General features: G+C 50.8%; 13 protein-coding genes across 13 annotated transcripts; 8 read left to right on the top strand and 5 right to left on the bottom strand.

Annotated features, from left to right (window-relative positions):
* Positions 1–52: 52 nt before the first annotated feature.
* Positions 53–2,737, top strand: Pdw03_5915 (Protein kinase-like domain; the record flags this gene model as incomplete). Its single annotated transcript, XM_014682904.2, has 4 exons — positions 53–196; positions 265–397; positions 937–1,477; positions 1,537–2,737. The coding sequence occupies 4 exons, from the start codon at positions 53–55 to the stop codon at positions 2,735–2,737; spliced, it is 2,019 nt and encodes a 672-aa protein (XP_014538390.2).
* A 200-nt stretch (positions 2,738–2,937) lies between these two features.
* Positions 2,938–3,456, bottom strand: Pdw03_5916 (Transcription elongation factor, TFIIS/CRSP70, N-terminal, sub-type; the record flags this gene model as incomplete). Its single annotated transcript, XM_014682905.1, has 1 exon — positions 2,938–3,456. One exon carries the CDS (start codon positions 3,454–3,456, stop codon positions 2,938–2,940), a length of 519 nt encoding a protein of 172 aa, XP_014538391.1.
* Positions 3,457–3,933: 477 nt separating this feature from the next.
* On the bottom strand, positions 3,934–4,854 carry Pdw03_5917 (Transcription elongation factor S-II; the record flags this gene model as incomplete). The annotated part of the gene is made up of 1 exon (XM_014682906.1): positions 3,934–4,854. The coding sequence occupies one exon, from the start codon at positions 4,852–4,854 to the stop codon at positions 3,934–3,936; it is 921 nt and encodes a 306-aa protein (XP_014538392.1).
* A 1,157-nt stretch (positions 4,855–6,011) lies between these two features.
* Pdw03_5918 (Ran GTPase activating protein 1 (RNA1 protein)) lies at positions 6,012–7,268 on the bottom strand (the record flags this gene model as incomplete). The annotated part of the gene is made up of 1 exon (XM_014682907.1): positions 6,012–7,268. One exon carries the CDS (start codon positions 7,266–7,268, stop codon positions 6,012–6,014), a length of 1,257 nt encoding a protein of 418 aa, XP_014538393.1.
* A 380-nt stretch (positions 7,269–7,648) lies between these two features.
* Positions 7,649–8,050, top strand: Pdw03_5919 (Cytochrome c oxidase copper chaperone; the record flags this gene model as incomplete). The annotated part of the gene is made up of 3 exons (XM_014682908.2): positions 7,649–7,676; positions 7,790–7,851; positions 7,910–8,050. 3 exons carry the CDS (start codon positions 7,649–7,651, stop codon positions 8,048–8,050), a joined length of 231 nt encoding a protein of 76 aa, XP_014538394.2.
* A 326-nt stretch (positions 8,051–8,376) lies between these two features.
* Pdw03_5920 (Glucosyltransferase) lies at positions 8,377–10,283 on the bottom strand (the record flags this gene model as incomplete). The annotated part of the gene is made up of 3 exons (XM_014682909.1): positions 8,377–9,760; positions 9,831–9,993; positions 10,046–10,283. The coding sequence occupies 3 exons, from the start codon at positions 10,281–10,283 to the stop codon at positions 8,377–8,379; spliced, it is 1,785 nt and encodes a 594-aa protein (XP_014538395.1).
* An 898-nt stretch (positions 10,284–11,181) lies between these two features.
* Pdw03_5921 (Nucleolin protein Nsr1, putative) lies at positions 11,182–12,585 on the top strand (the record flags this gene model as incomplete). Its single annotated transcript, XM_014682910.1, has 1 exon — positions 11,182–12,585. The coding sequence occupies one exon, from the start codon at positions 11,182–11,184 to the stop codon at positions 12,583–12,585; it is 1,404 nt and encodes a 467-aa protein (XP_014538396.1).
* A 750-nt stretch (positions 12,586–13,335) lies between these two features.
* Positions 13,336–14,789, top strand: Pdw03_5922 (Glycosyl hydrolases 28 family protein; the record flags this gene model as incomplete). Its single annotated transcript, XM_066101202.1, has 3 exons — positions 13,336–13,477; positions 13,591–14,348; positions 14,412–14,789. The coding sequence occupies 3 exons, from the start codon at positions 13,336–13,338 to the stop codon at positions 14,787–14,789; spliced, it is 1,278 nt and encodes a 425-aa protein (XP_065958142.1).
* A 1,477-nt stretch (positions 14,790–16,266) lies between these two features.
* Pdw03_5923 (Negative transcriptional regulator) lies at positions 16,267–17,025 on the top strand (the record flags this gene model as incomplete). The annotated part of the gene is made up of 1 exon (XM_014682912.1): positions 16,267–17,025. One exon carries the CDS (start codon positions 16,267–16,269, stop codon positions 17,023–17,025), a length of 759 nt encoding a protein of 252 aa, XP_014538398.1.
* Positions 17,026–18,216: 1,191 nt separating this feature from the next.
* Positions 18,217–19,512, top strand: Pdw03_5924 (naphthalene dioxygenase; the record flags this gene model as incomplete). Its single annotated transcript, XM_014682913.2, has 2 exons — positions 18,217–19,043; positions 19,098–19,512. The coding sequence occupies 2 exons, from the start codon at positions 18,217–18,219 to the stop codon at positions 19,510–19,512; spliced, it is 1,242 nt and encodes a 413-aa protein (XP_014538399.2).
* Positions 19,513–20,346: 834 nt separating this feature from the next.
* Positions 20,347–21,853, top strand: Pdw03_5925 (Aromatic-ring-hydroxylating dioxygenase, alpha subunit; the record flags this gene model as incomplete). Its single annotated transcript, XM_014682914.2, has 3 exons — positions 20,347–20,592; positions 20,671–21,027; positions 21,113–21,853. The coding sequence occupies 3 exons, from the start codon at positions 20,347–20,349 to the stop codon at positions 21,851–21,853; spliced, it is 1,344 nt and encodes a 447-aa protein (XP_014538400.2).
* A 592-nt stretch (positions 21,854–22,445) lies between these two features.
* Pdw03_5926 (Catechol dioxygenase, putative) lies at positions 22,446–23,506 on the top strand (the record flags this gene model as incomplete). Its single annotated transcript, XM_014682915.1, has 2 exons — positions 22,446–22,696; positions 22,801–23,506. 2 exons carry the CDS (start codon positions 22,446–22,448, stop codon positions 23,504–23,506), a joined length of 957 nt encoding a protein of 318 aa, XP_014538401.1.
* A 499-nt stretch (positions 23,507–24,005) lies between these two features.
* Positions 24,006–24,371, bottom strand: Pdw03_5927 (uncharacterized protein; the record flags this gene model as incomplete). Its single annotated transcript, XM_066101203.1, has 2 exons — positions 24,006–24,169; positions 24,254–24,371. The coding sequence occupies 2 exons, from the start codon at positions 24,369–24,371 to the stop codon at positions 24,006–24,008; spliced, it is 282 nt and encodes a 93-aa protein (XP_065958143.1).
* Positions 24,372–25,805: the final 1,434 nt, after the last annotated feature.

A 25,805-nucleotide genomic window follows, 5' to 3' on the forward strand; every position in this document is an offset into this window, starting at 1 on the left:
TGAAATCTGCGACACAGGATGCCAGCCGACTGTCCCGCACGATGATCTATGAATGCACAGTAACACCTTTGTCCTCGCCGTTCGCAGCCTGGTGCAGCGCATGAAGGGCGCCCGCAAGAAAGAGCCTTTGCTGAAGATGGACGACGGAGTTGCGCTCAACATCAAGGGAAGCTGTGGACCAATGCTCAGTGGTGGAGTACACATCTGCTCTGATTCGAAACCTCTGGCTGGGGTGGCAAACGCTCCAAGCGCAATTTCCACAAGACTTCGATCAAGCCTCTTCCTGCTTTGATCTCATTGGCTTCGGACGAAGGCTGCAAGGAGCAACTAAAAAGGTTCTTGGAAAGTGATGAGCTGTGGGGAGACCACGATTTGGAATCTGAGGGATTCAGCGAAAGTATGTGACACTTTGGGACCTAATGACCATGATGAATGATGAATTATGTCCAGATTGAACTGTAACTAGTGCTATACATCTTATAAATACCAAAAGACTACTTGTTTCATAATAAAATGACGGAGATTGGATGCAAATGGTGTCGGTAATAAGGGCATCGCTGAATTCCCTCAACTCCGACTCCGCGCGGAGCTACCATGGATGACGATAGAACATCACCGGGGCTTACTTGATACTCGACACTTCATATCTCTCACCATTTTGCCTTCGGTTCAGATCCGACTCGATTTGACTGCCAACTTCACTATGCAGTGATCGGGCATCTGCCTCTCCACAAACTCAGATGGCGCACGCGACCTTCCTCCGCTCTTTGCGGCCCACCGTCATCCATCCAATCTGGCGCCCGCACCGATGTGCCCACTCAAGTCAATTTCAACCCTTCGTACCCCCATCACCAAGTTCCCTAGGGAAACCCACAGAAGCAAAGACGTATAAAAGAACCATCAGATGGCTACGTCGTATAATCTACGTCTCACTAGGAACAGGCGTCGCCTACGGCATCGACAGCCAGTTCTACGCCTCATCGCTGACCCGAACAGCTCGGACCTTTTCTCTCGGTCTCTTCGTCGCCCTCGATTACAAAATTAACTTCCGCCCACACCCGCCCCTGGCCAGCTCTATTGCTGCCGTGCACGCCCGCAACGCAGAGCGCTTGTCAGATCTGTTGAGGTATAATGGCGGTCTTTATCTGAAGATAGGCCAGGCGATTGCGATGCAATCTGCCATCCTGCCCCCTGAGTTCCAGCAGATGTTCTCCCGCATGTTTGATGATGCGCCTCAGAATGACTGGAAGGATATCGAGAAGGTCATCCGGGAGGACTTTGGGAAGTCGCCTGAGGAGGTCTTTGGGATCTCGTTTACGGGTGATCCTGACAAGGGCGTGATGGAGCGCAAAGCCCGAGCCAGTGCTAGTGTTGCCCAGGTCCACTGGGCTCGTCTGCAGGATGGCAGGGAGGTCGCCATCAAGATCCAAAAACGGGAGATCGTGCAGCAGTTGGCATGGGATCTCTGGGCCTTCAAGTGAGTTTGTTCAGGTTCGAGCCGCGAGAGGATGTCATGCTAACCGTTGAAACAAATAGAGTCGTAACCTTTGTCTACAGCAAGATGTTCGACATCCCTTTCTACAGCCTCGTTCCCTATATCAGTGAGAGACTCTCGCTCGAAACAGACTTTGTAAATGAAGCTGATAACTCGGAAAACATGGCCAAGCTAGTGGCCGCTGAGCCCCGTCTACGCGACCGCGTGTATATTCCTCATGTATACCGTGAACTGAGTTCGAAGCGTATCATGACCGCCGAATGGGTAGAAGGTATACGGCTCTGGGACAAAGACGCCATCACGCGGCCCTGGCGCGGCGGCTGGCGCCAGGGAAGTCCCGGCTGTCACGGTACGCCGCTTGACCAACCGGAGACGACTTCGGCGGAGCGAAACCTGCGCGCATCGAGGACCAAGCCAGAGCGCAGTTACTGGCGAGGCCGAAACAAGCAGGGCGGACTGGGACTGTCCCTCAAGGACGTGATGACGACTATGGTAGACCTGTTCTCCGCCCAGATGTTCCTGTGGGGCTACGTCCACTGCGATCCTCACCCAGGCAACATCTTCATCCGCCGCAAGCCGTCCGGACAGGCAGAGCTGGTTCTGATCGACCACGGCCTGTACATCCATATGGAGCCGGGATTCCGACACCAATACGCGCGCTTCTGGAAAGCCCTCCTCACCTTTGACAATCGCACGCTGGGCGAGATTGTCAGGGGCTGGGGTGTGAATAATCCAGACTTCTTCGCGTCAGCAACATTGATGCGTCCCTATAGTGGCGGGGACATGTCTACACAGCGCGGTCTTCAGGGACTGAGCAGGTCGGAGCGTGCCGAGCGACTCTACGAGATGCAGCAGGGGATGCGCAAGGCGATCCGGGATATGCTAGGCGATGAAACCAAGTGGCCGCAGGAGCTGATCTTTATCGGTCGCAATCTGCGCATTGTCCAGGGTAACAATCAGTTCCTAGGCTCGCCCGTGAACCGCGTAAAGATTTCTGGTATCTGGGCGTCGCGTGCGCTTATCGAGTCGCCAGATCTGCCGCTGGCCGAAAAGATCCGTAATATTGGTCGCCATTTAGTCTTCCGTTTCGTCTTGTTTACTACGGATATCTTCTTCTATTTCACCAAGGTGCGCCAGTTCTTGCATCTGGGTGGCGGTATGGAGGATGATATCGAGGCTCAGATGCAGAATATGGCTAAGGATTTGGGGGTTGAGCTTAACCACAGTGTCTTTGAGGGATAGACTGCCCTCGGTGTTCTATAATAATATGGATGGAAAAGTTGGTATAGGATCTGTGCATACCATCTGCACCTATCTAGAAAATATCTCCGAATAATGGCTCCTTGGTGATTGGCACTACTTTCAGTGTTGGGTCTTGGCCGTTGGTGGATATATATATTTATTTTTTTTTACCCTGATCCACCCTCCGTATCGAATTCTCCCTAAATCCCCTCAAGACCATCACCACTACCCTGAGACCCAGATAAATTCCCCAACCTCCCAAGCCTAGCAAGATAAGCCGCGCCCGTGTCCGCCCAAACCTGATACTCGCAAACCGCCAACCTGCCCTCCGCAGACCCACTATCAACAGTAAGCTTAATACGATAAACGAACGTCTCATCCCACGCCTGTTGCGTCTCTTTCCAGACGAACGTGGCCGACCCGCATAATGAAACAGCCATACAGCTCGCATCAACCACCCAGTTCTCCTCGGGCTCGAAGACCATGTTCTTGATAGACAGCAGGGTGGAGATAAGCTTAAAGTAAGTTTCTATTCCATCTTGGCCAGTGAATGGACGGCCTAGAAAGGGGACTAGTTGCGGGAGACCGTGTTCGTGGACCAGGGGTTTTGGGAGTGTTGTGAAGGTTGAGAGGAGATCTTTGGGACTTGTTGGGGATGGGTTTGCGAGGGCTTTCAGGAGGGCATAGATTGGATTTAAGAGGTCTGGGCGTGTGGTCATGCTCGGAGATTGTTGTTGGTCTTCTTGGAGGTGTAGATGTGGCATTGGGAAGGGTATTGGGGACCTGGATGCGGCCTTGATATCCTTCAGGGGGGAAGGTGAGTATTGACATCAATATGACGTGGATGTATATGGTTGTTGATATCTACGATTGATGTAGTCGCACCAAAAGAACGATCTCTACTGGGGCAACCGTTGATATCAGTCATTGGGATATCTGGATTTTGGTAGATAGATCACGACGGTTTCCCATCCAGTTGCCTAGAGGAACCTCGCCCTCCAAAGGTCAATGGGTGCAGAAGACATAAATCAAAGGCCCACAGTAGAACTCCAGCGTCGGCTTTTATAGCTTGAGCTTGCTAGAAAGATGAGAATGAAAACACGAGAGAAAAGAAAGAGAAGATAGAAAGCAAGAAACACCGAGTCCCCAAAGAATAATACATTTCCGCTCCCGCAGTTCTCCCACGACCCCCAAGCTCACTGCCGCCAGGACTTACCGCAGTTCAGACACGTACAGAACAAAGTCATCGGTTCATCAGCTGCACGAGTCTGCGCTTCGGTGTAGGTAACCTTGCGCTGACCACACTTTCCACACTGCAAACTCTTACTGATACTGCGTTCCTGCTGGGCAACCATAGCCTTATCCATGTTCTCCTTCTGAATCTTGGCGTCCGCCTCACGCTGCTCAACAGAGCGCAGCTCGTCATGCGACATGCGCACAAATTGATCAGAGGTAATCTCTCCCTCGACAACGCGCACCCGCAGTTTCGGGTTGGACTTGTTCTTCAAGTTCTGGAACAGACTGCGGATCTTCGTGCGATATTCCTCCTTCGTCTCCGGTCCCAGGTACTTGTAAGCGGAAATCTCCACTGCGATGGCACGCGAAAGAATGACCTTCGGAGGCTCGGTCGACCCAACACATAGTCCATCATACATCAGCCCCGTGCAACTGTCACGTACTCGGTTCCCGGTATGGTTGATCTCCGCCCCGTCTGCCTTCCAGGTTCGCTTGTCCGGAGGCACGGATAGCTTCGACGCCTTGTCCGAGGGTGTAGCAGCGGCTGGGGTGGACGCTCCTGTAGCGTTTTGCGCTGGTCGTGGAGAGCCGCTCGAGCCCCGACTGGCTGCGGAACCACCGCCCTGTTTTTGCTTGTTCACTTCGGTCCGCCATTTGGAGACAATCTCGCTGGAGAGCCGTGCAACTTCTGGGGTCTTGCTTTGCTTGAACTTGTTGACGATGATTCCGATGCGCGTCTGTCGGAGGAGGTCTTCGGTTGCCCGTACACCGGTTTGGATGTCTTTCAGAAGGCCTAAAATCACAGCTGGAGGCTCGTTCGATGTCGCGGCCTTGCCCAAGGCCTTGGCCTTAGCTTCGATCTCTTTGGCGTCCATAGCCATGTTGTGCGGGGTAGAGGGACAACGCGATCAGAGTGCTTGCCGAGGTCAACAAAGAACCAGGCGAGAAATTTCTAGACGACCTATAAGCTACAGCTGTCAGCAAGTCATCTCTCAAGTCAGAGCACAGGGTCTTTCAAAGCTCCGGATGCCGGCGCATTCTGCAGAACCACGGCAAACACTTTTGTCCCTATGGGGATCACAGGCCATGGAGCACAAAAGTTTTCAAAGAATGTCACACGAAGTTATAGCTCTTTAGATGCCCCCCGCCTTAGAGACTCATGCGGGAGATGGTGGTGCGCTCTTAATTTTCACGTGTTCACCTTTTCCCTCATTTGCTCAAGGAAACTCGACAAAGATACACAGAAAAGCTTGAAGACAATGTCGTCCGAGTCTTTGATCACAATGTGCCAGACACATCAATGGGTATTTGCGCGAAAGAAAAACGGTGTGAGGGGTGTTTTGCGCGGGCACTCACCTGCGGATATTTCACGGTCGCGTTAACGGTGTAGTGTTGCGAGATGGCACCCGTAAAGAAAACCAAAAAAAACACACGGAAAGGCGACGGCAAGGGAAGCGCCAGAAGTGACAGGTATGGTAGATGGGATATGTTAAAGCTGACGAGGTTTAGGGAATTCGATGAGCTGCAATGTCCGAGGTTTGCGCCAAGCCTTGCGTTCCATTTTTGGAAATTATTTTCCATTTTTTTATATGCAGCCTTGTATAAACAGCAACTGGTTTACTTTTCTACATTTGTGATGATTTGAATGGTTCTGCTTGCCCAGATATGTATTCCATCCAGGTGATAGTGTATCCTCCAAAGAAAACAGGGTGCTTCCATAGCTTTGCAAACAGAATCTGGGATCAAAGCAGAGGAAATTATGTGCAGGTAGGTTTTCATCATTGTAGATTGGGGGTATAACAAATGGGGGTCTTTTTGAAGGTAAACCGTAAGCGTCGTCAGTCAGATCCTCATGCCCAAAGCTTGTGAGTGGCCGTGGTCACAGAAAGGGACCGTGGATGGCCAGGAGGACACCAATGAAGGCGAGGGTGCAGGTTCTCAGCCATGGTGATATCAACGTGGCATGGGGTCGATGATGCGCTCCGTGATGAAAGGCAGGTACTGATGGAAGTGAAAATTGTCCAACAGTTCGAGAGGTTTAGATAGCCGTCTTGCCCAGAACATCAGCCAGGTCATCGATGTCCTGATCATCCCTCTGAGCAACCTTCTCTTCCTCAGCAAGATCGGCATCCTTGAGGTCCTTCTCAGCCTTGGCCTCTTCCTCCTCTTCCTCTTCCTCTTCTTCATCCTCTGCTTCTGAATCCTCCTCCTCGAGTTCATCCAACTCATCAACACCCCAAGTACCCTCGGGATCCTCGTCAGTACCGTGCTCCTCCTGTCGGGCCTCCAAGAGCTCACGCAGGTCAACAATGTTAGGGTCCTCCTCGGAGAAGATGTTTCCGTTGAGCTCGATACGACGGAGGCTAGGAAGCGCGGTTTTGGCTGCGTGCGTGAAGCTCTTGACAGCTTCCGCCTTCATCTCGTTGTATTGCAGACGCAGAGTCTGGAGCTTCTGGTTCTTGTTCGCGGCCAAAGCCTGGGCAACCTTCACACCGCCACGGGCAGAGAGCAGACAGTCGCCGACACCAAGCTCGCGCAGTTCCGGCCAGCCAGACAAGGCGTTTGACAGAGCAGTGGAGCCCACGTTGGTGAAAGTGTTGTCCTGCAGATCCAAAACCTCTAGGGAATGCGCGTGGTAGAGACCCTGGCTCAACAAGTGGGAGATACCCTCCGATCGGATCCCGTTCTGTGTCATCTTAACTGACTTTAGACCAGCCGCATGGGCCTTGTAGGCGCGAGCCCAGGCCTCCATACTCCCGTTCTCCAGGCGGTTTCGTCCGCAGACAACACTCTCCAGCAGGCCAACCTCCTCGCCACAGTTGCGAGCTTCCTCCTTGCGCTCAGCCAGCTTTGACAGCGCGTCGGCGACCTGAGATCCGGCAGCAGGGCCGAGTCCATTGTTATTCAGAATGAGGTGGCGAAGGGGTACGTGGCGCGAGAGGAATTCGATAAGCGGGGCCTGGGTTCTGAGACCGAAAGCATTGTCGTTGAGGTTCACGGTGTGGACGGTCGAGATCTTGAGGATGGCGGTCAAAAGCGAGTTCAGAGCAGTGGGAATCTCCGTTAGGAGACGACCGGTGAAGATGTCGTCGAGGTAGGCAGCTTCGAGGCACTTTTGGGTCTGTAGGACCTCAGCCAGACGTTTGGAGGCCTCAATACCCAGAGTGTTTCCACCAAGACGGATTTCAGTATAGTCGGTGTTGTCAATCAAAGGCTGAATGTGCGCGTTCATGTCCTCTGCGGTGTCGAGCTTGAGGACTTTGCCCTCGAGGGAGAAGACCTTGGGAGGGGCCATGGCGGGGTAGTTGTCGAAGTGGGTTGAGATAAGAAATAGAAATAAGATGGTATAAGCGTGAGGTCAATGGCAGACAGTATCCCAGCAATGACGAAATCCAAGTAGACCCAAGGAAAAAAAAGGGAAAACTGAAATAGTCTGTAGTGTAGCAGAAAAGGAGGCGACCCCGGAGAGGCAGGTTTGTTGATAACAAAAAAAAAATAATGGCTACGGCTAACCATAGAGACCAGCTACGCTGCGCGCGCCATTAATAATATCCGATGGTGTCAGCACCGGAAGTTACCTGTAAGGACTTTGTTCACAACCTTCGTACTTAACTCCCTTTGTGTCTTTCTCTTTTACTTAAAAGATTCATCAAGCACACTTGAATATCCCTAATTATGTCTTGGCTCTTTGGTTCTTCAAATGGTAATTACCAACGTCTTTTTCCATCAACCCGAGCCGAACACTTGCGCAATGCGCCAGCTCTACACATACTTATCAGAGAATGATCTTAACCCTCGCTTACACAACGCTTACAGAGAAAAGCGCCGCTACTTCCGAGCAAGCGCCCGCTCAAACTGCCCAGTCCGAGAAGCCTAAGGTATGACCCGAAGTTGCCGAACAACATGCGCAAACGACTGACCCTGCCTTCATTTTAGCCCTGCTGCGTCTGCAAACCCGAGAAGACCGCCCGGGATGACTGCATGCTTTTCTCCAAGTCCGACAACCCTGAGCAGGAGTGCAAGTCCACGATCGAGCAGTACAAGACTTGCATGGCCGGATTTGGCTTCAAGGTTTAGACTCGAACTCTGACACAACGGCCTCGGCCGACTATACAACATTGTACTATAGCATTCATTGGCGGGAGTTTCCAATTTTTTTTTCCTTTGGGCATCGTTGTTTTAGGGCATATTTGCTCGTGTGTGACATGTTGGGATTTGGAGTTTTGGACTCTAGATGAAAGGAAAGATTTTATAAATACATCGTCTCAACTCCTAAACGAGAAATTTCAAATAAATATAATCATGGTATTTAAACGAGCAAGCAGCTGTACTGCCTCATTTTAGATAATCACATAGTATGGGGTATCACTGAAAATCATACAGCCATCCACCTAGGCAAACAATCACTGCTTCTTTTTCTGGCTTTCCTCCTCGGTCACCTGCCGACTGATCTGGCGACATTGGGTATATAGTTTCCACATACACCACAGGTAGGCAATTCCAAACCCACCGGCTCCGATCAGGGCATTCAAGACCACCCAAAGATCGGGCTTTCCGAGTGGCGGAGCCACAAAAGCCTCAAGGATATGCCAGGCAATCATGGCCAGATAGAAACCAAAGTGGAGGAGGGCTGTGAGTGTGCTTGGTTCGAACTGGGTATTGGAGTCTTCAAGGGATGGCCGACTTCGGTAGGTCTCGAAAGAAGTAGGAGGCAAGCCGAGTAGATAGGCCCAAAGCAAAGTCATAACGATGTATGGAACGCGGAGCTCATCGCGCTTAAGCAGGGGGTACATGGTCCACGAGCCAAGCACGTTGGCCCAGCCCACCCAGGCGCGTGTTGCCTTGCTCAGTCCACCGTTACCAGCAAGTAGCAAGGTCATCGGCAGTAGAGGCAGCAACACACTCTTTTCATGGACTTGGAAAGAGAACAAGAAGAATCCCCAGGAGACGGCAGATAAAGCGGGAAGAAGAAGCGAGGCCCGGGGGTGGCGGAAGATAATAGCACAAGGAACAATGATTGACGCCAATGTGGCACCGAGCGATGCTCGCTGCAAAAATGTGGCGTCAAAGCGGGTGAGCTTGTAGAAAGTGTGAATGGCGCACCAAGCGTTAGCAACTTTGTCTTCGAAGAGCCCACGAGCAAAGGGAAACACCCGATGGATGATCTGCATTAATTGGAACAAAAGCCCATATGTAACGGAGTTGTTGTCCATCTGGATGGGAAGTGCCTGCAACAGAGGTGGTACTGGAGAAGATGCAAATGCCTCTCGAGCTTCGGCATTGGAGGCACCCACCATAAGGGGAGCCAAAAGCAAAGCAAAAGTAGCCAATGTGATGAGGGCTATGCTCACAAGGCGGGGAATATTGATTCGAGGGAATGTGCAGACACCGAGAAGATAAGCGAACATGACTGGTGCGTAGTACAGCGCCATCTGCTTGAATCCTAGTGCACCAACGAAGAAGATGCAAGCCCAAAGCATACGCCCTGCCAAGATAGCATCCAAGCTCGCAACTACCAATCCCAGCATGACTGTGTTATATTGGAAATGGCCATGGTCGATGAGGATGTTCGCTGGCTGAAGGAGGATTGCCACAAGAGCAATTGAGGCGGACCATGCATGGACACCCTGCATCCGAGTGTAGCGACGGAGGAAATTGACCACGGCCGGGATGAAAACACAGTATTCGGATGCAACGACGGTGGCGCGCATGTAAACCTTTAAGCGGGGGTCCTCGAAACCTCGCGAGGCATCTAGGGCAAACCACGTTGGGTCGAAGGCGGAGCCACTAGACAGGCCGACAGGTCAGCAAGAGGCTATGCGAACTCCAAAATTGAGTGACATGTAGGGATATATACATCTTTCCTAATAGCCAACTGTGGTATGCGGTCAATGGTGGATAATCGAGACCCCAGTATTGCAGATCGTATGTGTACCACTTCGCTAAAGGCAGATGTGTGGTAATTTCCATCCAATGCCGCTGTGCCTCAAAGTCACCATGCATCGGGGGAACCTGAAAGCCTAGAAGGGTCAATTGTGGCCCAAACTACGAAAGACAGACAAGGTCACATACCGGAGTAACCCCATAGGCTCACAGCCCATCGGAATAGACCAACGGCCATGAGGACAAGTGGTAGGATCAGCCATTGAGACACGCCGGCCCGAGCAGCCCACAAAAAAGAGACCAGTGGAAATGCTGGTGATTGCTTCCACTCGCCTAGATCTAAGATCAGGTTATTGTTAGAGCCGGGGGAGATGGCAACCTTTCTCTTCTTGCGGGGGCGGTGCGAGGAGGGTGTTGGAGGGGCCATCACGATCAAGGCTTAAGGGGAAGCTATAGTTCCATTGACTGAGCTAAAGAAAAAAATCGAGCAGTTTCTGAACGAGCAGAAGTGATCGAAGTTCGACTCCAATTGACGTTAGGTCCGTAGTACAACGTAGACAAATGCAGAAGACACCGCCAATTGACACGCGATTGTGAGTTGTCGACAGCCACTGGACAGGTACCCACATAGTCTCAGGGCTAAATGCCAAGTCTAACCTTTATAGGCAGGCGGAGTGGTTCTGCCAGCCTCAGAATTTTTTTTTCAGAAAATTTTCCTTATCAGAGCTGGTGGTCCCCCGACTCTTCACTTTTTTTCTCTTCTTCTTACCATCCTCTCTACTCCTTTTCTCAGTCCCCTTTCAAAAAGCAGTCTGTCTCAGATTGCCTAACCTTTTACAATCTCTTGTATACCCAAGAGACCTCCACACACTAATCAACGCAGTCGCGTGGGTTTCAACTCGTAAGTTCGTTCGGATACTCTGTGGGCTTCTTATCACTCTGAGGGCTGTGGGCTTGACATACATCTATTCTGTGGGCTCTGTGGGACATCTTCCTCGTGGGTTACATATTCTAGACAGTATCGGCTGTCGGTTGCTTGTGGGCTTGAACTTGTCCGTCCGTGGGTAGTGGGTTAACGTCCAGCTGTGATTTAGTTCACTTCTGGCAGTTCTTCTGAGGGCTGTTGTTCCATTTTACACATCCATAATACGGGTGCTTTGAGGGATCGTGGGCTTTGCCGCACATACTACAAGAATTTCACTTGTTACTACAGTATGTGCCACCCTACCCAAGCTACAAGCCTGCCTCCAAGCCCTCTCCCCCATGAGTCCCCTCAATTACATCGAAGAGTGAAGGCTAATCTTCTCTCTCACCTCCAGTTCACAATGTCCAAGACATCTACCAAGGTTGCTGGCAAGGCCAGCAAGGCCAGCAAGGCCTTGAACAAGGTCAAGGATGCTGGTGTCACCAAGGCTTCCCAGTCCCCCGCCGCCAAGAGCAAGGCCGTTGCCAGCAAGGTCGTCGCTAAGGAGAAGGCCTCCAAAAAGAACAAGAAGAAGGAGCCTACTCCCAGCTCCTCCGAGTCCGAATCTGAGTCCGATGAGGACATGAAGGATGCTTCCTCTAGCTCCGAGTCCGAGTCCGAGTCCGAGGAGGAGAAGCCCGCCCCCAAGAAGACCGAGAAGAAGGTCGCTGCTAAGGCTGAGTCTTCCGACTCTTCCGACTCCGACTCTGACTCCTCCGAGTCTGAGGAGGAGAAGCCCGCCCCCAAGAAGACTGAGAAGAAGGTCGCTGCCAAGGCTGAGTCTTCTGACTCTTCCGACTCTGAGTCTTCTGAGTCTGAGTCCGAGGCCAAGAAGGCCTCTTCCGACTCTGAGTCCGGTTCTGACTCTGACAGCTCTGACTCGGACTCTGACTCTGAGGAGACCCCTGTCTCCAAGAAGCGTAAGGCCGATGAGGAGCCTGCTGCCACTGCCAAGAAGTCCAAGACCGAGGAGGTTCCCGAGGGTGCTGTCGCCAACCTGTTCATTGGTAACCTGTCTTGGAACGTTGATGAGGAGTGGGTCCAGCGTGAGTTCTCCGAGTTCGGTGAGCTTTCCGGTGTCCGCATTGTTACCGACCGCGAGACTGGTCGCTCCCGTGGATTCGGCTATGTTGAGTACAACAGCGCCGCCGATGCCGCTAAGGCCATGGAGGCCAAGAAGGGTACTGATCTTGATGGTCGCACTATCAACCTCGACTACGCCGCTCCTCGCCAGGCCAACACTCAGGGTGCCGACCGCTCCCAGGACCGTGCTCGCTCCTACGGTGACCAGACGAGCCCCGAGAGCGACACTCTCTTCGTTGGCAACCTTCCCTTCAGCGCTACTGAGGACGCTCTCCACGAAGTCTTCGGTGCCCAGGGCTCCGTTCTCGGAATCCGTCTTCCCACTGAGCAGGAGACTGGCCGCCCCAAGGGTTTCGGTTACGTTCAGTTCTCTTCCATCGATGAGGCCAAGGCTGCCCACGCTGCTCTCAACGGCCACGAGCTCGAGGGCCGTGCTATCCGACTTGACTTCTCTACTCCCCGTCCTGCTGGCGGTGACCGTGGTGGCTTTGGCGGCCGTGGTGGCGGTCGCGGTGGTGGCCGTGGTGGCTTCGGCGGTCGCGGCGGCGGTGGCTTCGGTGGACGCGGTGGTGGTCGCGGCGGTGGCCGTGGTGGCTTCGGCGACCGTGGCGGTCGTGGTGGTGCCCTCAACAAGGGCAAGGGCAGCATCCCTGAGTACAAGGGTACCAAGGTTACCTTCTAAACTTGAGGTTCTTTCTTGCATACGTTTGCTTTCCGCAACATATTGGTGTCCATGGGTCTCATGTTTTCTTTGAGAGGAAAAAAGTTCGTGTTTAATTATGTGTAATATGATCTTAGCTAGCTCCAGGTATCTTCAATTGATACGCCATTTCATTTTTCATTTTAATCAACTTAGCCTCCTTTTTTTCCGTCTTGCGTTACCATCGGGGGTATACTGCCGTCAGGTGCCGCCTTTTCCGCTATGTTCTTTGTTTTGCCTACCAAGTATGGTTCATTGATGTTTTGATCGAACTGTTGATGAAATAGAAAATCTCTACAGAACCTTCTAAAGTCCCAAGATTCTACAATACTATCCGAATCTCCATTCACCGACAACCCCTCGCATCGTCTTTTGCTCTTTGCCTCGTCACGGGCTGCAAATCTGCTCGGTCTGCTGATCACCTCATTACTTCGATTGTTTCCACCGGGAGGATCTATTTCATTCTTCTTTTATCACTCCTCGCTTCTGTCCCGCGATCTTATTCCGACCATACAAATTTCTTTCAACTCCTTTCAACTCCTGATTCTTGTGAGGAAAGAGAACGAACCCCCTCGTGCATCAGTGCATCAGTGATCGTCGACTCCACATTTGATAAGATAATCTCACCCCACCCACGTTGACCGCTCTATTGTGCTCCAGTGGCCTGATCCGCTCTCTTCTATTTTTCCACTCACATACCCCTTCTCCTCATATTCTTGCAATTTTTTGGCTATGCAACCAAATCGCTGCGACCTGCTGGGTAGTGTGCGTGAGCCTAGAGCCGCCGCAAGTCGGATGACGCGCGACGGTCATCAGTTGCTTCGAGATAACGGTCAGCCTCAGCAACCCTGTGCAGCGCCCATGAGATCAGAAGGTATGTGGTCCTTTTAAATCTGACTAGTACTTACCCTGCAAATGAGAATCTGTGAAATCTAACTTGCATGCAAAATCGCGTTCACATCTCCATAATGTACTCACTACGAATAGATTCCTGGATCGACGTGTCCTCGCCGCCGTCCTCTTCTTCCTTCTCCTCTACTGCTACGAATGAAGATATAATCACCACTGGCTTACAGGTAGAGTATGGAGAAGCGGGCGCATATCGGCGTCGCACTCGGCGACGCTGTCTACAACATCTTGCTGCTATCACCACAGCCCAGTTGGACTATGCATCGCGGGATGCTAGCCAAGCCAGTAGCAGTCAAGAGGAATACGAGGAAAGTGAAAGCGAGTCTGATCACGTCCTCAGCAGCTCAAATGAAGATGTAATCCGCCCAAAGCTCCCGGCTGCATTATCTGCGCGCTCTGCACCGTTATCATCATGTTCAGACGCTGCCTCCAGCGATGATGAAGATGATACTTCTACTGCGCTAGGGATGGGAATCAGCCCATCTCCTTTCGTACCTCAACCAAATATATTCACACACCCACCAGCCACATCAGAACCTGGATGGCCTGCACGGCGTCTTCAACCCAGCGTCCCGTCAACCTCTACCCGCCGCGCAACCTCTCGAAGAGAATCTTACAATAGCCCAAGATCATCGCAGAGAACCCATTTTAACCACAGTCCTTACAATATGGTCTCACCTTCCCACCATGCCGACCACGATGCTGCCCTTCGCGCCAGCTTATCAACACTTCTTTCATGTGCAGCTGCCGCTAGAGGCCTCCCGAAGAACGACAATCGACTATCACCTACCCCAGCTGCTCCCCCTGGAGGTGGACAACCCGCTTCGTTCCGACTGGTAGGTGCATCAGTTGCTATGGGAGATGAGACTAGCGACGATGAGACCTCACCCCCGCCGCAGTATCCAGAATCAAATCCATCCATAGGGGCACCAACTGTCGCCAAAGTAAAGCGCCGTTCAATTTTCCCTAAAGACCGCGGTGCTGCCTCGAAGAAGAGTCGCCGCGTGAGCATGACAGACTCGACCATGACTGTGAGCCCCACGATCATGACATGGGTCATCAGCGCCGGGGTTGTCGTTCTATTCTCCGCAATCAGCTTTTCAGCAGGATACATGATAGGCCGTGAGGTCGGGCAAGCTGAGGTTGGAATGATGGGAGATGGTGTTCCCGACCCTCGCCCCTCAGCAGCGTGTGGCCAGGAAGCGGTCCGCGGCGGACTCCGAAAACTGCGCTGGGGATCTGCGGCTGCGGGATCTGCTAGCCTTGCATCAATGTAATGTTTCATGATGAATGGCGAAGATGATGTTAACGAATTACGATCTCAATATAGGAGGATGTGCCGCTCAGTCTGACCGTGGATGCGTGTGCCGTAATATCCTAATATTTCTCTGTTTGATTCATATTCTACTCCCATCTCATTGACTGGTTGTCATTGGGCTTCGGTTGATATATGCCGGGAGATCTCACGACCTGCTGACAGTCAAAAATCGGCGCATCTTTATGGATTACGCAAGTGGCGTCTGTTTTGGAGGAACGGAGTGTCGGTTCTGAGCCCATTTAGGGCTCTTCTGATGGGTTCTTTATGATTTCTTATGACGCCCAATCTATACCCTCTTTTTCTCAACCTATCTTTTATACGTCGAATGAATGACTCTCCAACAAAATTGGGCTCAGTCGACATCCACATCTCCTTGTAGTATCTCGAGCCATATTTCAAGCAGTGTCCCATGCATTTCCCCACGCATTCAACAGAATGAACAAGTCTCACCTCTCACCATCACACAACGTGTAGTCAGCGGCAACTCCCTCAGCAGTGTTACCGGTCCAGATCTCGACTGTGCCTCCTTATGATGCACTTCCTCTGTCGAAGTTCTCCAGCCAAGTCGGACTCGTTCCTGGAAATCCCATTGGATCAGGAGATGACTGGCCCAAGTCAATGTTGATGTTAGTTAGGGTGTGCTGTGGACCGCTATTTTCTTAGCGCTCCCTAATTTAACCCTCAGAGGACCATGGCGCATCTAGAATTGAGTTTGTACCAGACAGGCTTCCACGGGATCAACCACGCTAGCAAGCGCATGATCGAGGATCTCATTTGGACTTCTTGTTCAGGGACACCTTGGACCTGTGAGTGCGACCACTCTCAAAAAGGGAGCATAGTTAGGTCAAACCCCGGTGTAGAAATCGCTCTGATAGACTGACTTGGGTGAGGTGATTTGAATGTCATTTGTAGAAGGCTTATGCGAGAGAGAACCAAGCAAATTAAAGCATGGATTTACGTTCTGCACGTTGAGAGCAAGGTGGATCGTCAGCAGGAGTAGCCAATAGCAGTTGTCTTCCCCACTGGATTGCGTAGTGATCCGCTGCACATGGAGGTTAATAGCCAAAATGGGTTACACAGCTACCATCCCGGCCCCTTGGTTCCTTTTTTTTTAGAGCACCATCAGGAATCTCCGCTGTCCCTGATGGATGCAATCAAAATTCTACTTGCCTCTGAGACTTCTTCTTCGGATATTTAATAATCCGGCGGGGAGGTGTCCAAAGTCCCCGCCTTTCCGGGCCGTTGGGTTCCTACCAATGCCGGCTGTACTTGCCTAAAATGGACGATGCCTGGGCTGATAACAAATCAGCGATGCTATAATCTGAGACGTTGGGGGGTTGAGTTCGGTGAGAAATTGTTCTTATACAATTGGCTTCGGATCTTTCCATCTTTCACCTTATCCTACTCTGACACCTCAATTTTAGCGGCTATTCAATATGTTCTTTCAAAGCGTTCATGAGGAGAAAGACAAAGAGGTCTTGCTCCATTTCATCCGGCAAAACCCACTCGGGATTTTGATCACCGGTATGAACTCTTCCCAGCAAGATTTCCTACAATGCACCCATGCCCCATTTGTGGTGGATTTCCCCGAGGAAACCGGCAAGGCGGAACCCTATCTCCGCGCCCACATCGCCAAGCAGAATCCGCAAGTCAAGACGATGATGGAGGTCGTCGATGACAAGCCGCCGAACGTTCTTGAACTGGACAACGACGTCCTTGTGCTCTTCAATGGCAAGCACGACCATTACGTGACTCCGAAATTCTATGTCGAGACCAAGCCAGAAACAGGGAAGGTTGTGCCCACATGGAACTACTCCGCCGTCCAAGCGTATGGCAAGATGTCGCTATACTACGATTCCAAAACACCCGAGACCGGCGCATTCCTCACCAAGCAGCTGCATGATCTTTCGCAACATGCCGAGACGTCAATCATGGGGTACACTGGTGGCGAGAAACCGCAGCCGTGGGATGTGTCCGAGGCGCCTGACTCGTATATTGATCTCCTGAAGAAGAACATCGTTGGGATTGAGATTCGAATTACCAAGCTTCAGGGGAAGTTTAAGATGAGCCAGGAACAGCGAGTTGGGGATCGTGAGGGTGTCATCCAGGGTTTCGCAAGGTTGGGAGGTGAGACCGGCAATGCGATTTCGAATTTGGTTAAAGAGCGTGGTGACCTGCGTGATGCGAAGAAATGAGACACTTGATGATCGATTAAAGATGTAGCACGGGATTGCTCATCTTTTAAAGTGATCTCCATGGAAATTACTAGTAGATCGCAAACCTACCGTGTACATTGTATGTGCTGGCCCTAGACTGAGATTCACTTCCCCTCGAAGATGGGTGCATATTGAAAAAAGGAAAAAAAAACAGATTTTTTTTAAGAAGGAATTCTAGTGTATTGGCCGTAGCTAGCAGTCTTAATTAAGGACAGGGCTCGGAGTAGCCGATGTGTTTAACCGATCTCCATCAGCCAATGTACAAGGATCCGACCACCAACTCAAGAGAACCCCAGTTACTGGGGGGTGGATCCGTTCATCGTGGGGATCAGGATCCGGCCGAGAATGACAGTGCTTCGTGCCGTACCCTGATCCGCAACCCAAGCCCCGTAAGCTGAGCACGGAAACGAACGTAAACAGCCAAGAAATGCCAGAGTATCTAAATGTTGTAACCCGAGGGACCCCCTCTGTGTTCATGGTTGGTACATGTTCTATATTAAGCTTATCTCGTTTCCTAAATTAATGACCAAGTAGTTGCCACACCGATAACTAGATAATACCCCTAAATAGGGACAAAGGCCTATGTCGGAGATTGAGGATTCGCATAGGTTTTGTTCAAAGATTAGACATGATAAGGGAGGACTATGCAGAGCTAAATATTAGTCAAAAGGATTGATTTTCTGATTGTAGTGGGGTTTAGTCTTCTCCACAGAGAAATCCGAGCTCTCGTGATCCCATCAAATTCTATAGATCGAAAATTAGGGCTTGTGCAGCTTATTATGCGAGCTTCTATTGGCCACTTGACCCGATTGGCGGTTGAAGCATGCCCCCCACGGACGACGGATTGTCTGCCCGAGTAGAGGTTGGGTTTGACAGCGCTTGGCCCGATAACCCACCTCTGCGTTAAATCCCCCGCCTTGTAGAACGGGTTGTAGTACGGATTGTAGTGCTGTGGTGGCGGGTTGGCGGGTTCAATTTCTTTTTTCGGAAGTTCAACCCGCCTGGCGATGGGTTGCCCTACCAAACTAGAATCAGGCCGTTCATATGACCGGGGTATACACATGGCTACCAGTCCGATATCAAATTGTTGCAGGGCATATAAAGAGGTCTTTCTGATCACCAGTAGAGTATCAAACATTCGAAGACAATTTCCATTGTACCTTCTTCATCATGACTTCGATGTTCAACTACTTTGGCTTCAATGCCGCTACCCCCAAGAAAGATACCAAGCCTTCCCCTGTTCGTGCCTTGCCTGCATCATGGTACACTTCACCAGAGATGTATGAACTGGAGCGCCGAGCCATTTTCTCAAAGAGATGGCTCTTTATCACCCACAGCATGCGGTTGAAGAAGACCGGTGACTGGCTTCGTTATGAGCTTGCAGGGTTCGATTTCATTATTACTCGCGACCGAGAGGGCAAGATAAACGCATTCCACAACGTGTGCAGACACCGTGCGTACCCGGTCGTTGAGAAAGAGGGTTCCGGAAATTCCCAAATCCTCGCTTGTCGATACCACGGCTGGTCCTACGGACTCAATGGCAAACTCGCCAAAGCTGCAAAATACCAAGAGCTGAGCAACTTCGACAAGGAACAGAACGGACTGTACAAAATCCACCTCAAGGTTGACGTCAATGGCTTCATCTGGATCAACATGGATGCGAATGAAGTCCCCGAGGTATCCTGGGAGGAACACTTCCGCGACGTCGACAAGCAAGAACGCTACAAAGCCTACAACTTCGAAGACTATGATCTTGACCACACCTATGCGCTTCAGGGCGACTATAACTGGAAGATTCTGGCGGACAACTTCAACGAATGTTACCACTGCCCTACGACCCACGCCGATATCCCTGAATTCCTCAACCTCGAATCTTTCGATAGCGATCTCAAAGATGGACACATTCAACACCACTGCGAATCCACGCCAGAGCAAATCCAGAAGGGTCTTTACACTGCCAGCACCTATTACTTCCCCATGTCTGCCATGGTTGTCTCGTAAGTGTTCCAACTCTGTGCCGTCTTAAAGAAAACTTCCGCTAACGTCGACAGGCCTCATTTCATTATGATCCAGAAGTTCCTCCCCTCCAGCGCAAAGAGCTCCCAGATGGCCTATGAAGTCTACCGAAACCGAAACTCTTCCGATGCCGACTTTAAGCTTATCAGTGAGATGTACGCGCGCGTCATGGGAGAAGACAAAATCCTCTGTAACAACGCACAGAAGAACCTCGACCGAAATGTCTTCACAAGTGGTGAGCTTCACCCCAGGTGGGAGAAGGCGCCGTTGTTCTTCCAAAGCACAGTCCGCGATGTCATCACAGAGCACTTTGAGCGCGAGAAAGCCGCGGGGCGGGAGATCTGGCCGGCGAAGCCGAAGGTGACATGCAACGCAAATCTTAATGAGAAGGATGAGCAGATTTGTGCGGCCCTGGCCTGTGGAGCTCAGAAAGAGGTTTTGGCGTGGTGATTGTTAGGTGTTTCTCTATCGGGTTCTCTGTAATTAGTTTATGATGTGTGGACTTTCTTGATCTGATTTTAGCCTTCTTCTTTTCATCTTTACCATGTCAGCAATGAGATCTTGTTTCAAAAGACGACCATATTGCGTCTCTTCATGTTGGCTATCATGTACATCCATCACGCCGATTCTCACCCTTCTTCGACTCCATTTCTTGCCGCCTCCTCATACCGTAAAATCTCAGCTGGCTGACTGTAGATGGTCCCGGTAGTTTTCTTTTTAAAAGTCAACTGGCTTCTTCACTACCTCACCGTCTTCTCGGGGACACAGGTGCAAGTGTAACCAAAGTTGACATTTTCATTCGGTCGATCTCCAGGTGCAGGGGATACTGGTGTGGTTGTTAAGCCCCTCGTGACGGTTAATGATGAGGGTTACTCCTAGGGAGGAGGGGAATTAATGTGCGGTACAGGCACACGCCGGCAGCAAACACAAGAAGCTGTCAATGCCCGAGAAACCAGGCAGACAAATCAGGCATACACATGGCCTACAGGAGAATTGGCAAACTTTCGCACAGGAAGCCAAGATAAAAGCGAAAGCAGATCCCCTATAAGCTTAGTTGAGCCAATTAAAGGGGACGAAAGACCACAAAGAGGCGAAAATCGACCGGCGTCTGAAATGTTGAGACATTTTGGGCCGTCAACACACGCTAACCTCCTTCTGCCTAAGGATGCCTAGAAATAGCGCCAAACAACATCCGCATCGGGTCTAGCAAGGAAGGGAAGATTGATAAGAAGGTCTGATACCATCTTTTCTAATAAAAATTGGTATCCTCCATAGCAAAAGAGCATGGCCTCAGTCAATATCCCCCCGGAGCTACTTGCGATCATCACGTCTCTATCGAACACGGAAACCCTCAAGGCCCTGAGGCTGACAAACCACATGCTATGCGTCTTCGCAACCAGTTCATTGTTCTCCACAATTTCACTGTACACCGACGATAAAAGCTGTGAGGCTTTCGAATCTGTTATAACACATACGCAGTTGAAAGAACAGGTCCACAAGATTCGCCTCAATACTGTCGAGGTCGACTATGTAAGTGATGTATCGAACTGAGGTGGAGCATTCTGAACTACTGTCCCCTCAATGGTTGGCTCATATGTAGCGCACTAGGACTCCGATGGGGATCACGAAGGACTTGAGCTACCTTTCAGATGGAAGGAGCTCCTACCTATGCTTCGGAAAATTCCAAACCTTGAAAGCGTCGTTCTGCGCTTCGACAAAAACGGCACGGGCGATGACAGTTATAGTGAGGCACCCCAGTCAGTTGATTACCGAGGAACCATCTTGCGATGGCTGAGTGCAGCGCTGGTTACTTTAAAGCGACCATTGAAAGAACTAGGGATCCAGAACCACCAGAATGTGACACCATCGAACACAGATCTACAGCAAGTATTGTGCACATTGAGCTCGTTGAGACTGAATGTTTTGCATGAATCCGAACCTGCGTGCCCTGAAAACGAAATCGAGGTTTGCAAATCACCCAAGCTTATCCACAGTTGCAAAATATGCCTCGGGATCATTCCTCGTGCTAATTCGACGAACTTTCTGGCAGAAAGACGAAGTGCAAGAATTCTACGCACGTGTACTGCCGTCAATCTGGCTAAAACCCACGATGGGATCACTCCGGAAGCTCTCTCTCTACTCCAATTTTTACTGGGGGTTTTATCCCAAACTCAGTCTCGAAAGTATTCATTGCCCAAATTTACAGTCGCTCACCTTGGGAAACTTTTGTTTTTTCGAAGACCAGCAGGTCGACTGGATTCTGTCCCACTCATCAACCCTTGAAGAACTTCATCTTGACGATTGTCCGATTTTGTTCCGAGCGAGAATACTGAATGACGAAGACCAGCTTGCCAAGTGTCCGATACCGAGATCCAGAATGAAGTTATACTCTGATGAAAGGTGGAGCGATGCCTGGCACTACCATTATCCACGCCAGTGGAATGGCCATTTTGCCTCCTTTGAGACAGGTCTTCCACATCTCCGTCGGTTTGCAATTGGTCACAATGGAGCATGGGATTCAGATTCGGGGTATGGGGTGCCATTTGAGAAAGAACTGGACCTGGTGCCGGCATTGATGCATGACCGGTACATGGCATTTGATGGTGGTCTCGGACCCTCCCAGTTTCTTTCACCAAGGTGGAACGATGGAGCGCAGGAGTGGCCACAGTGTGATGACACAGACCGTGAGGCTTTGAAGGCATTGTATTGGAAGATCAAGCAGCAGGTAGACTATGGAGAGTTTACTGTAGGAGATCACGAGGTGGTCGATTTGGTAGAACCTCATCCCTGATGAACCGAATCAACTGAATGACCAAAACAAGCAACTGTTCTAGATTTCTTTTATAGAAGAGCTCCGAGCTCATTTTACTTTCGTTCCCTTTGTCCCAGGTTGTGAATCTCTATATCTCCTGGAGATGTGAGTCCAAGTCCACAGTGACAGAGATCTAGAATTAATAAATGCTGCTGTTTCATTGGCCCACAAAGTGGGGGAGATCACGGCACGTGATCCAGAAGTTCTGGAAAAGTAAAAGCCGGACCAATCACAAGGCGATGATAGCCGGGTATGTAAGAGGGGGCTCATATCCCGGGGCTTATCCGCGGGTAAGAGCTACCCCGGTCCCCCCGCGCTGATATAATAGCGGACCAGCTGCCCCTCGGCTGTTGAAGGCTGACCGGTGCCAGAATGGAACCATCTTGGATTCACGCGATCGTAACATTCGGCAAGTGGCAGCGGGATTTTGGTGGGTTTGGCACCATCACGATTTCCCCACGTCAATGACCAGCCGAACGATATGCCGTCGCCCACCTTGTATATAGACCCTTGAAGATCGCGCTCAGCCTTTTGACTTCTTATTTCTTACCACTCTCTTCAAGAACAAAAAATGCCTTCCACTCGCCAGTTCGACCCCACTTTCACCGCCTCTGTCATCAATGGCATGGGCCCCAAAACCCCCGAGCGTGCTCGCGTGGTCTTGGGTTCTCTGATCAAGCACATCCACGACTTCGCTCGTGAGGTCGAACTGACTCCCGCCGAGTGGATGCTCGGCGTTGAGTTCATCAACTCGATCGGCCAAATCAGCACTCCGATCCGCAACGAAGGTCACCGCATTTGCGACGTGATCGGCCTAGAGTCGTAAGTTTCACGCCCGAGTTGTATTTTGGGGGGTGTTTTTTGAAAAATACAAAAACGAAGAACACGGAGAAAAAGGAAGAAGGAAAGCTAACTGATCTCACTAGTCTCGTCGATGAGATCGCCAATAAGATCGTCACCGAGGACGGTGTAGCCCCTACCTCCAATGTCATTCTTGGCCCCTTCTGGTCTCCAAACGCTCCCTTCCGCGCTCTCGGCGACAGCATCATCCAAGACCCGAATCCCAATGGCCGTGTCACTTTCATGCACGGTGTCATCAGGGACATGGAAAGTGGAAATCCGATCGTCGGCGCAGTTCTGGACATCTGGCAAGCATCGGCCAACGGCCAATACGATTTCCAGGACCCTGCCCAGACCGACAACAACCTTCGCGGCAAGTTCCGATCGAATGAGAAGGGAGAATTCAACTGGTACTGCTACCACCCCACTCCTTACTCCCTGCCGACCGACGGCCCCGCCGGTGTTCTGCTCAACCTCATGGACCGCTCGCCTATGCGTCCCGCTCACATCCACCTGATGATCACTCACCCGGAATACGCGACCGTAATCAACCAGATCTACCCCAGCGATGATCCCCACCTCGCCATTGACTCCGTCTTCGCTGTCAAAGATGATCTCGTTGTGGAGTTTAAGCCCAAGACCAACGACCCCAAGGCTACCCTCGACTTAGAGTACAACGTGAAGATGGCCCTCAAGAAGCACCACCCTAACCCCAACTCTGCTCCTCCCGTATCCTCTTTTGAGCGTCACTCGAAGGCGGCTAAGGAGGCTCAGGCCCAGGGAAAGCTTTAAGCGGGTGAAAAAATGATTGCACAAATGGGACGGCGTTCAACAATACTCATGTACATATAGCATTTACTTGAATTTCCACGAGATAATCTCTCACGTTTTCACGATTCATTTGTCTGTTTCGTTACAATCTCGCACCTTGCTGTCGCGTAGAAAGCCCGTGCTACCCACGGTGCAATTTCAAGGCTCGCACCCTGGCCAGGCACGTGTAACCTTCTAGATGGCGTCGATCTCCCGCAATGTAGCCCACATCTTGACTTGCATGAGCCCGCCTGCATGACAACTCTGGCCTGGAATCCGGGGGTTAGCACATCTTAGCCAGTAAGATTTAACGCCGGCCTGGCCACTAAACATTCTTCCGCCAATCAAGATATGGAGGCTATGTCACTACACCCTTCTTACAGAATCAAGAATCAAGGTGTCCTCCAAGTAGTGCGAAAGATGTCTCGTTTATTGACTAGCAACAACCGAGAAAGAGCCAACTATACTTCTGTACATCCACTTAGAAAGTCCTCCGTGGATGTCCAGATGGGTCAGGCCGCCAAGAAATCTCAATTTCCTCCTCGCTTGGTTCGCGGTAGGCCTTGCTGGACTGGGGTACTACATTGCGGAAGCGGTCTTCGTTGATTATATTGGTTTCAGCAATGGCCTCCTTATAATCCCGGGCTGGGGGGGGGGGGGGGGGGGTGTTGTTAGCAGGTCTGAAAAGATGAGGAAGAGAGCATAGAACGGCTTTGGTGAAGTGCGTACTCATTCTTTCGTCGATATCGGAGGAACCGGGCTGAACAGGGTCTTTCATCTCTGGAGCATCATTCGGCTCCTGCTCGTGCTCGGGGCGAATCGCTTTAGATTGGGAGCGATTGACCATTTTTTTCCAGCTTGAATTATCGAACGTCAGATTTGGAAGATGAATTCAGTAATTTGCAATGAGGGAAGTGTTGGGGGAGTTTGCTGGTGTTTGAAGATGTGGCTGTAGATATATGCTTGACAGGTTCTGTGTTGTCATCATGACTGTTGATGACATTTTTTTTTTGTCTGTCGCCCGCTTGAAACTCGCCTCCTTTTAGGGGAGTTTCTCCAACTAGAATTTCAATCCATCAGTTGGAGTTAGCTTATAGTAACTCCGTGATATCAAGCCCTAGAGAACGTTTAACGGAGTTCGAACCCTTACAACAGAGGGTAATACTGTCAAGGGTACCCAAGCACATTTTCATTTGGAAATTCGCCCCAAATGTCATCATATCAGGGTTTGGCCACCCGACGGCGGAGTCATACCCCCTTTCCTAGTAATGATTTTATGAAGCCCGAAACACACTACGGAAATTCATCTTTTTTAGTCCGAGTTGAGCAAGATCGCATTCAAGAGTGTTTCCTTTTCGGACACATCCATGATTTGGCTCAGCACTACCGCTGCTAGCTCACTCCATTGCATACTAGGAAGGTGCCGTCTCAAATGACTCACGATATGGAAAAGTTCGGTTACCAGAGCTCTTGACCAAGTCATGGTGTTGGAAATCACGCTCGGCTGAGCGATGCCAACCCCTACTCCCTCATTCTTAGTGGAAAATCTGGCTTCTTTGTCGGTTCACAAGGAGTCTCTTCCACACTCAAGTGCATAAACGAAAGGGACATGCCGGTCCAGCCTTGTACACGGCTTCAAATCCAAGCTTGGTACGTTCTAACAAAACGTTACAGCCAACTATCCCGCCGGACCATAACAGAAAAACCTCGGTTCCTGTTTGCGGCCTATCCCAGTCTAACCTTTCCATGCACGATGCTTCCTACATGGGCTGTACCCACATTCCGGCCCGAGCCGGCGCTAACCGATTTTAGGCATTGATCATCGGAGGTGATTCAAGGTCTGAGCTAGTATGTTGTGATGTACGTCATAGGACGGGCAAGAGGACGTATTGAAAATCTTGAAAAGCTGTTGAAACCGAGGCTATTCTCATCATGATCAAGTGTGAGAGAGCTGCATTCGTTCACGGTTGTTTCAAAGGATACATGCTACGGGGCATTTACCGCCTCGTCTTTGTCACATTTTGGTGCGGTTCTTGTTCTGCTTTGCACATTCCATTAGCCCGAACTTGAGACTGTATGAGGGTGGCCGAGTCACCACGTATTGTGACACTCCATGTCGACTGAGATCCTGCAGAAACCGAATCTGGCTAGTCAAGATCCCCATAATGACCGATGAACAAGCATCACATTACTCCCACAGAGCTGCCCCGGTGCACAATGTAGAGCAGAGCCGCGTACCGAAGGTCACATGGAGTTCGAGGACTATAGCCATTTAACAATT

Source organism: Penicillium digitatum, chromosome 6 (genome assembly GCF_016767815.1).
Source record: "Penicillium digitatum chromosome 6, complete sequence".
Classification (NCBI taxonomy): domain Eukaryota; kingdom Fungi; phylum Ascomycota; class Eurotiomycetes; order Eurotiales; family Aspergillaceae; genus Penicillium; species Penicillium digitatum.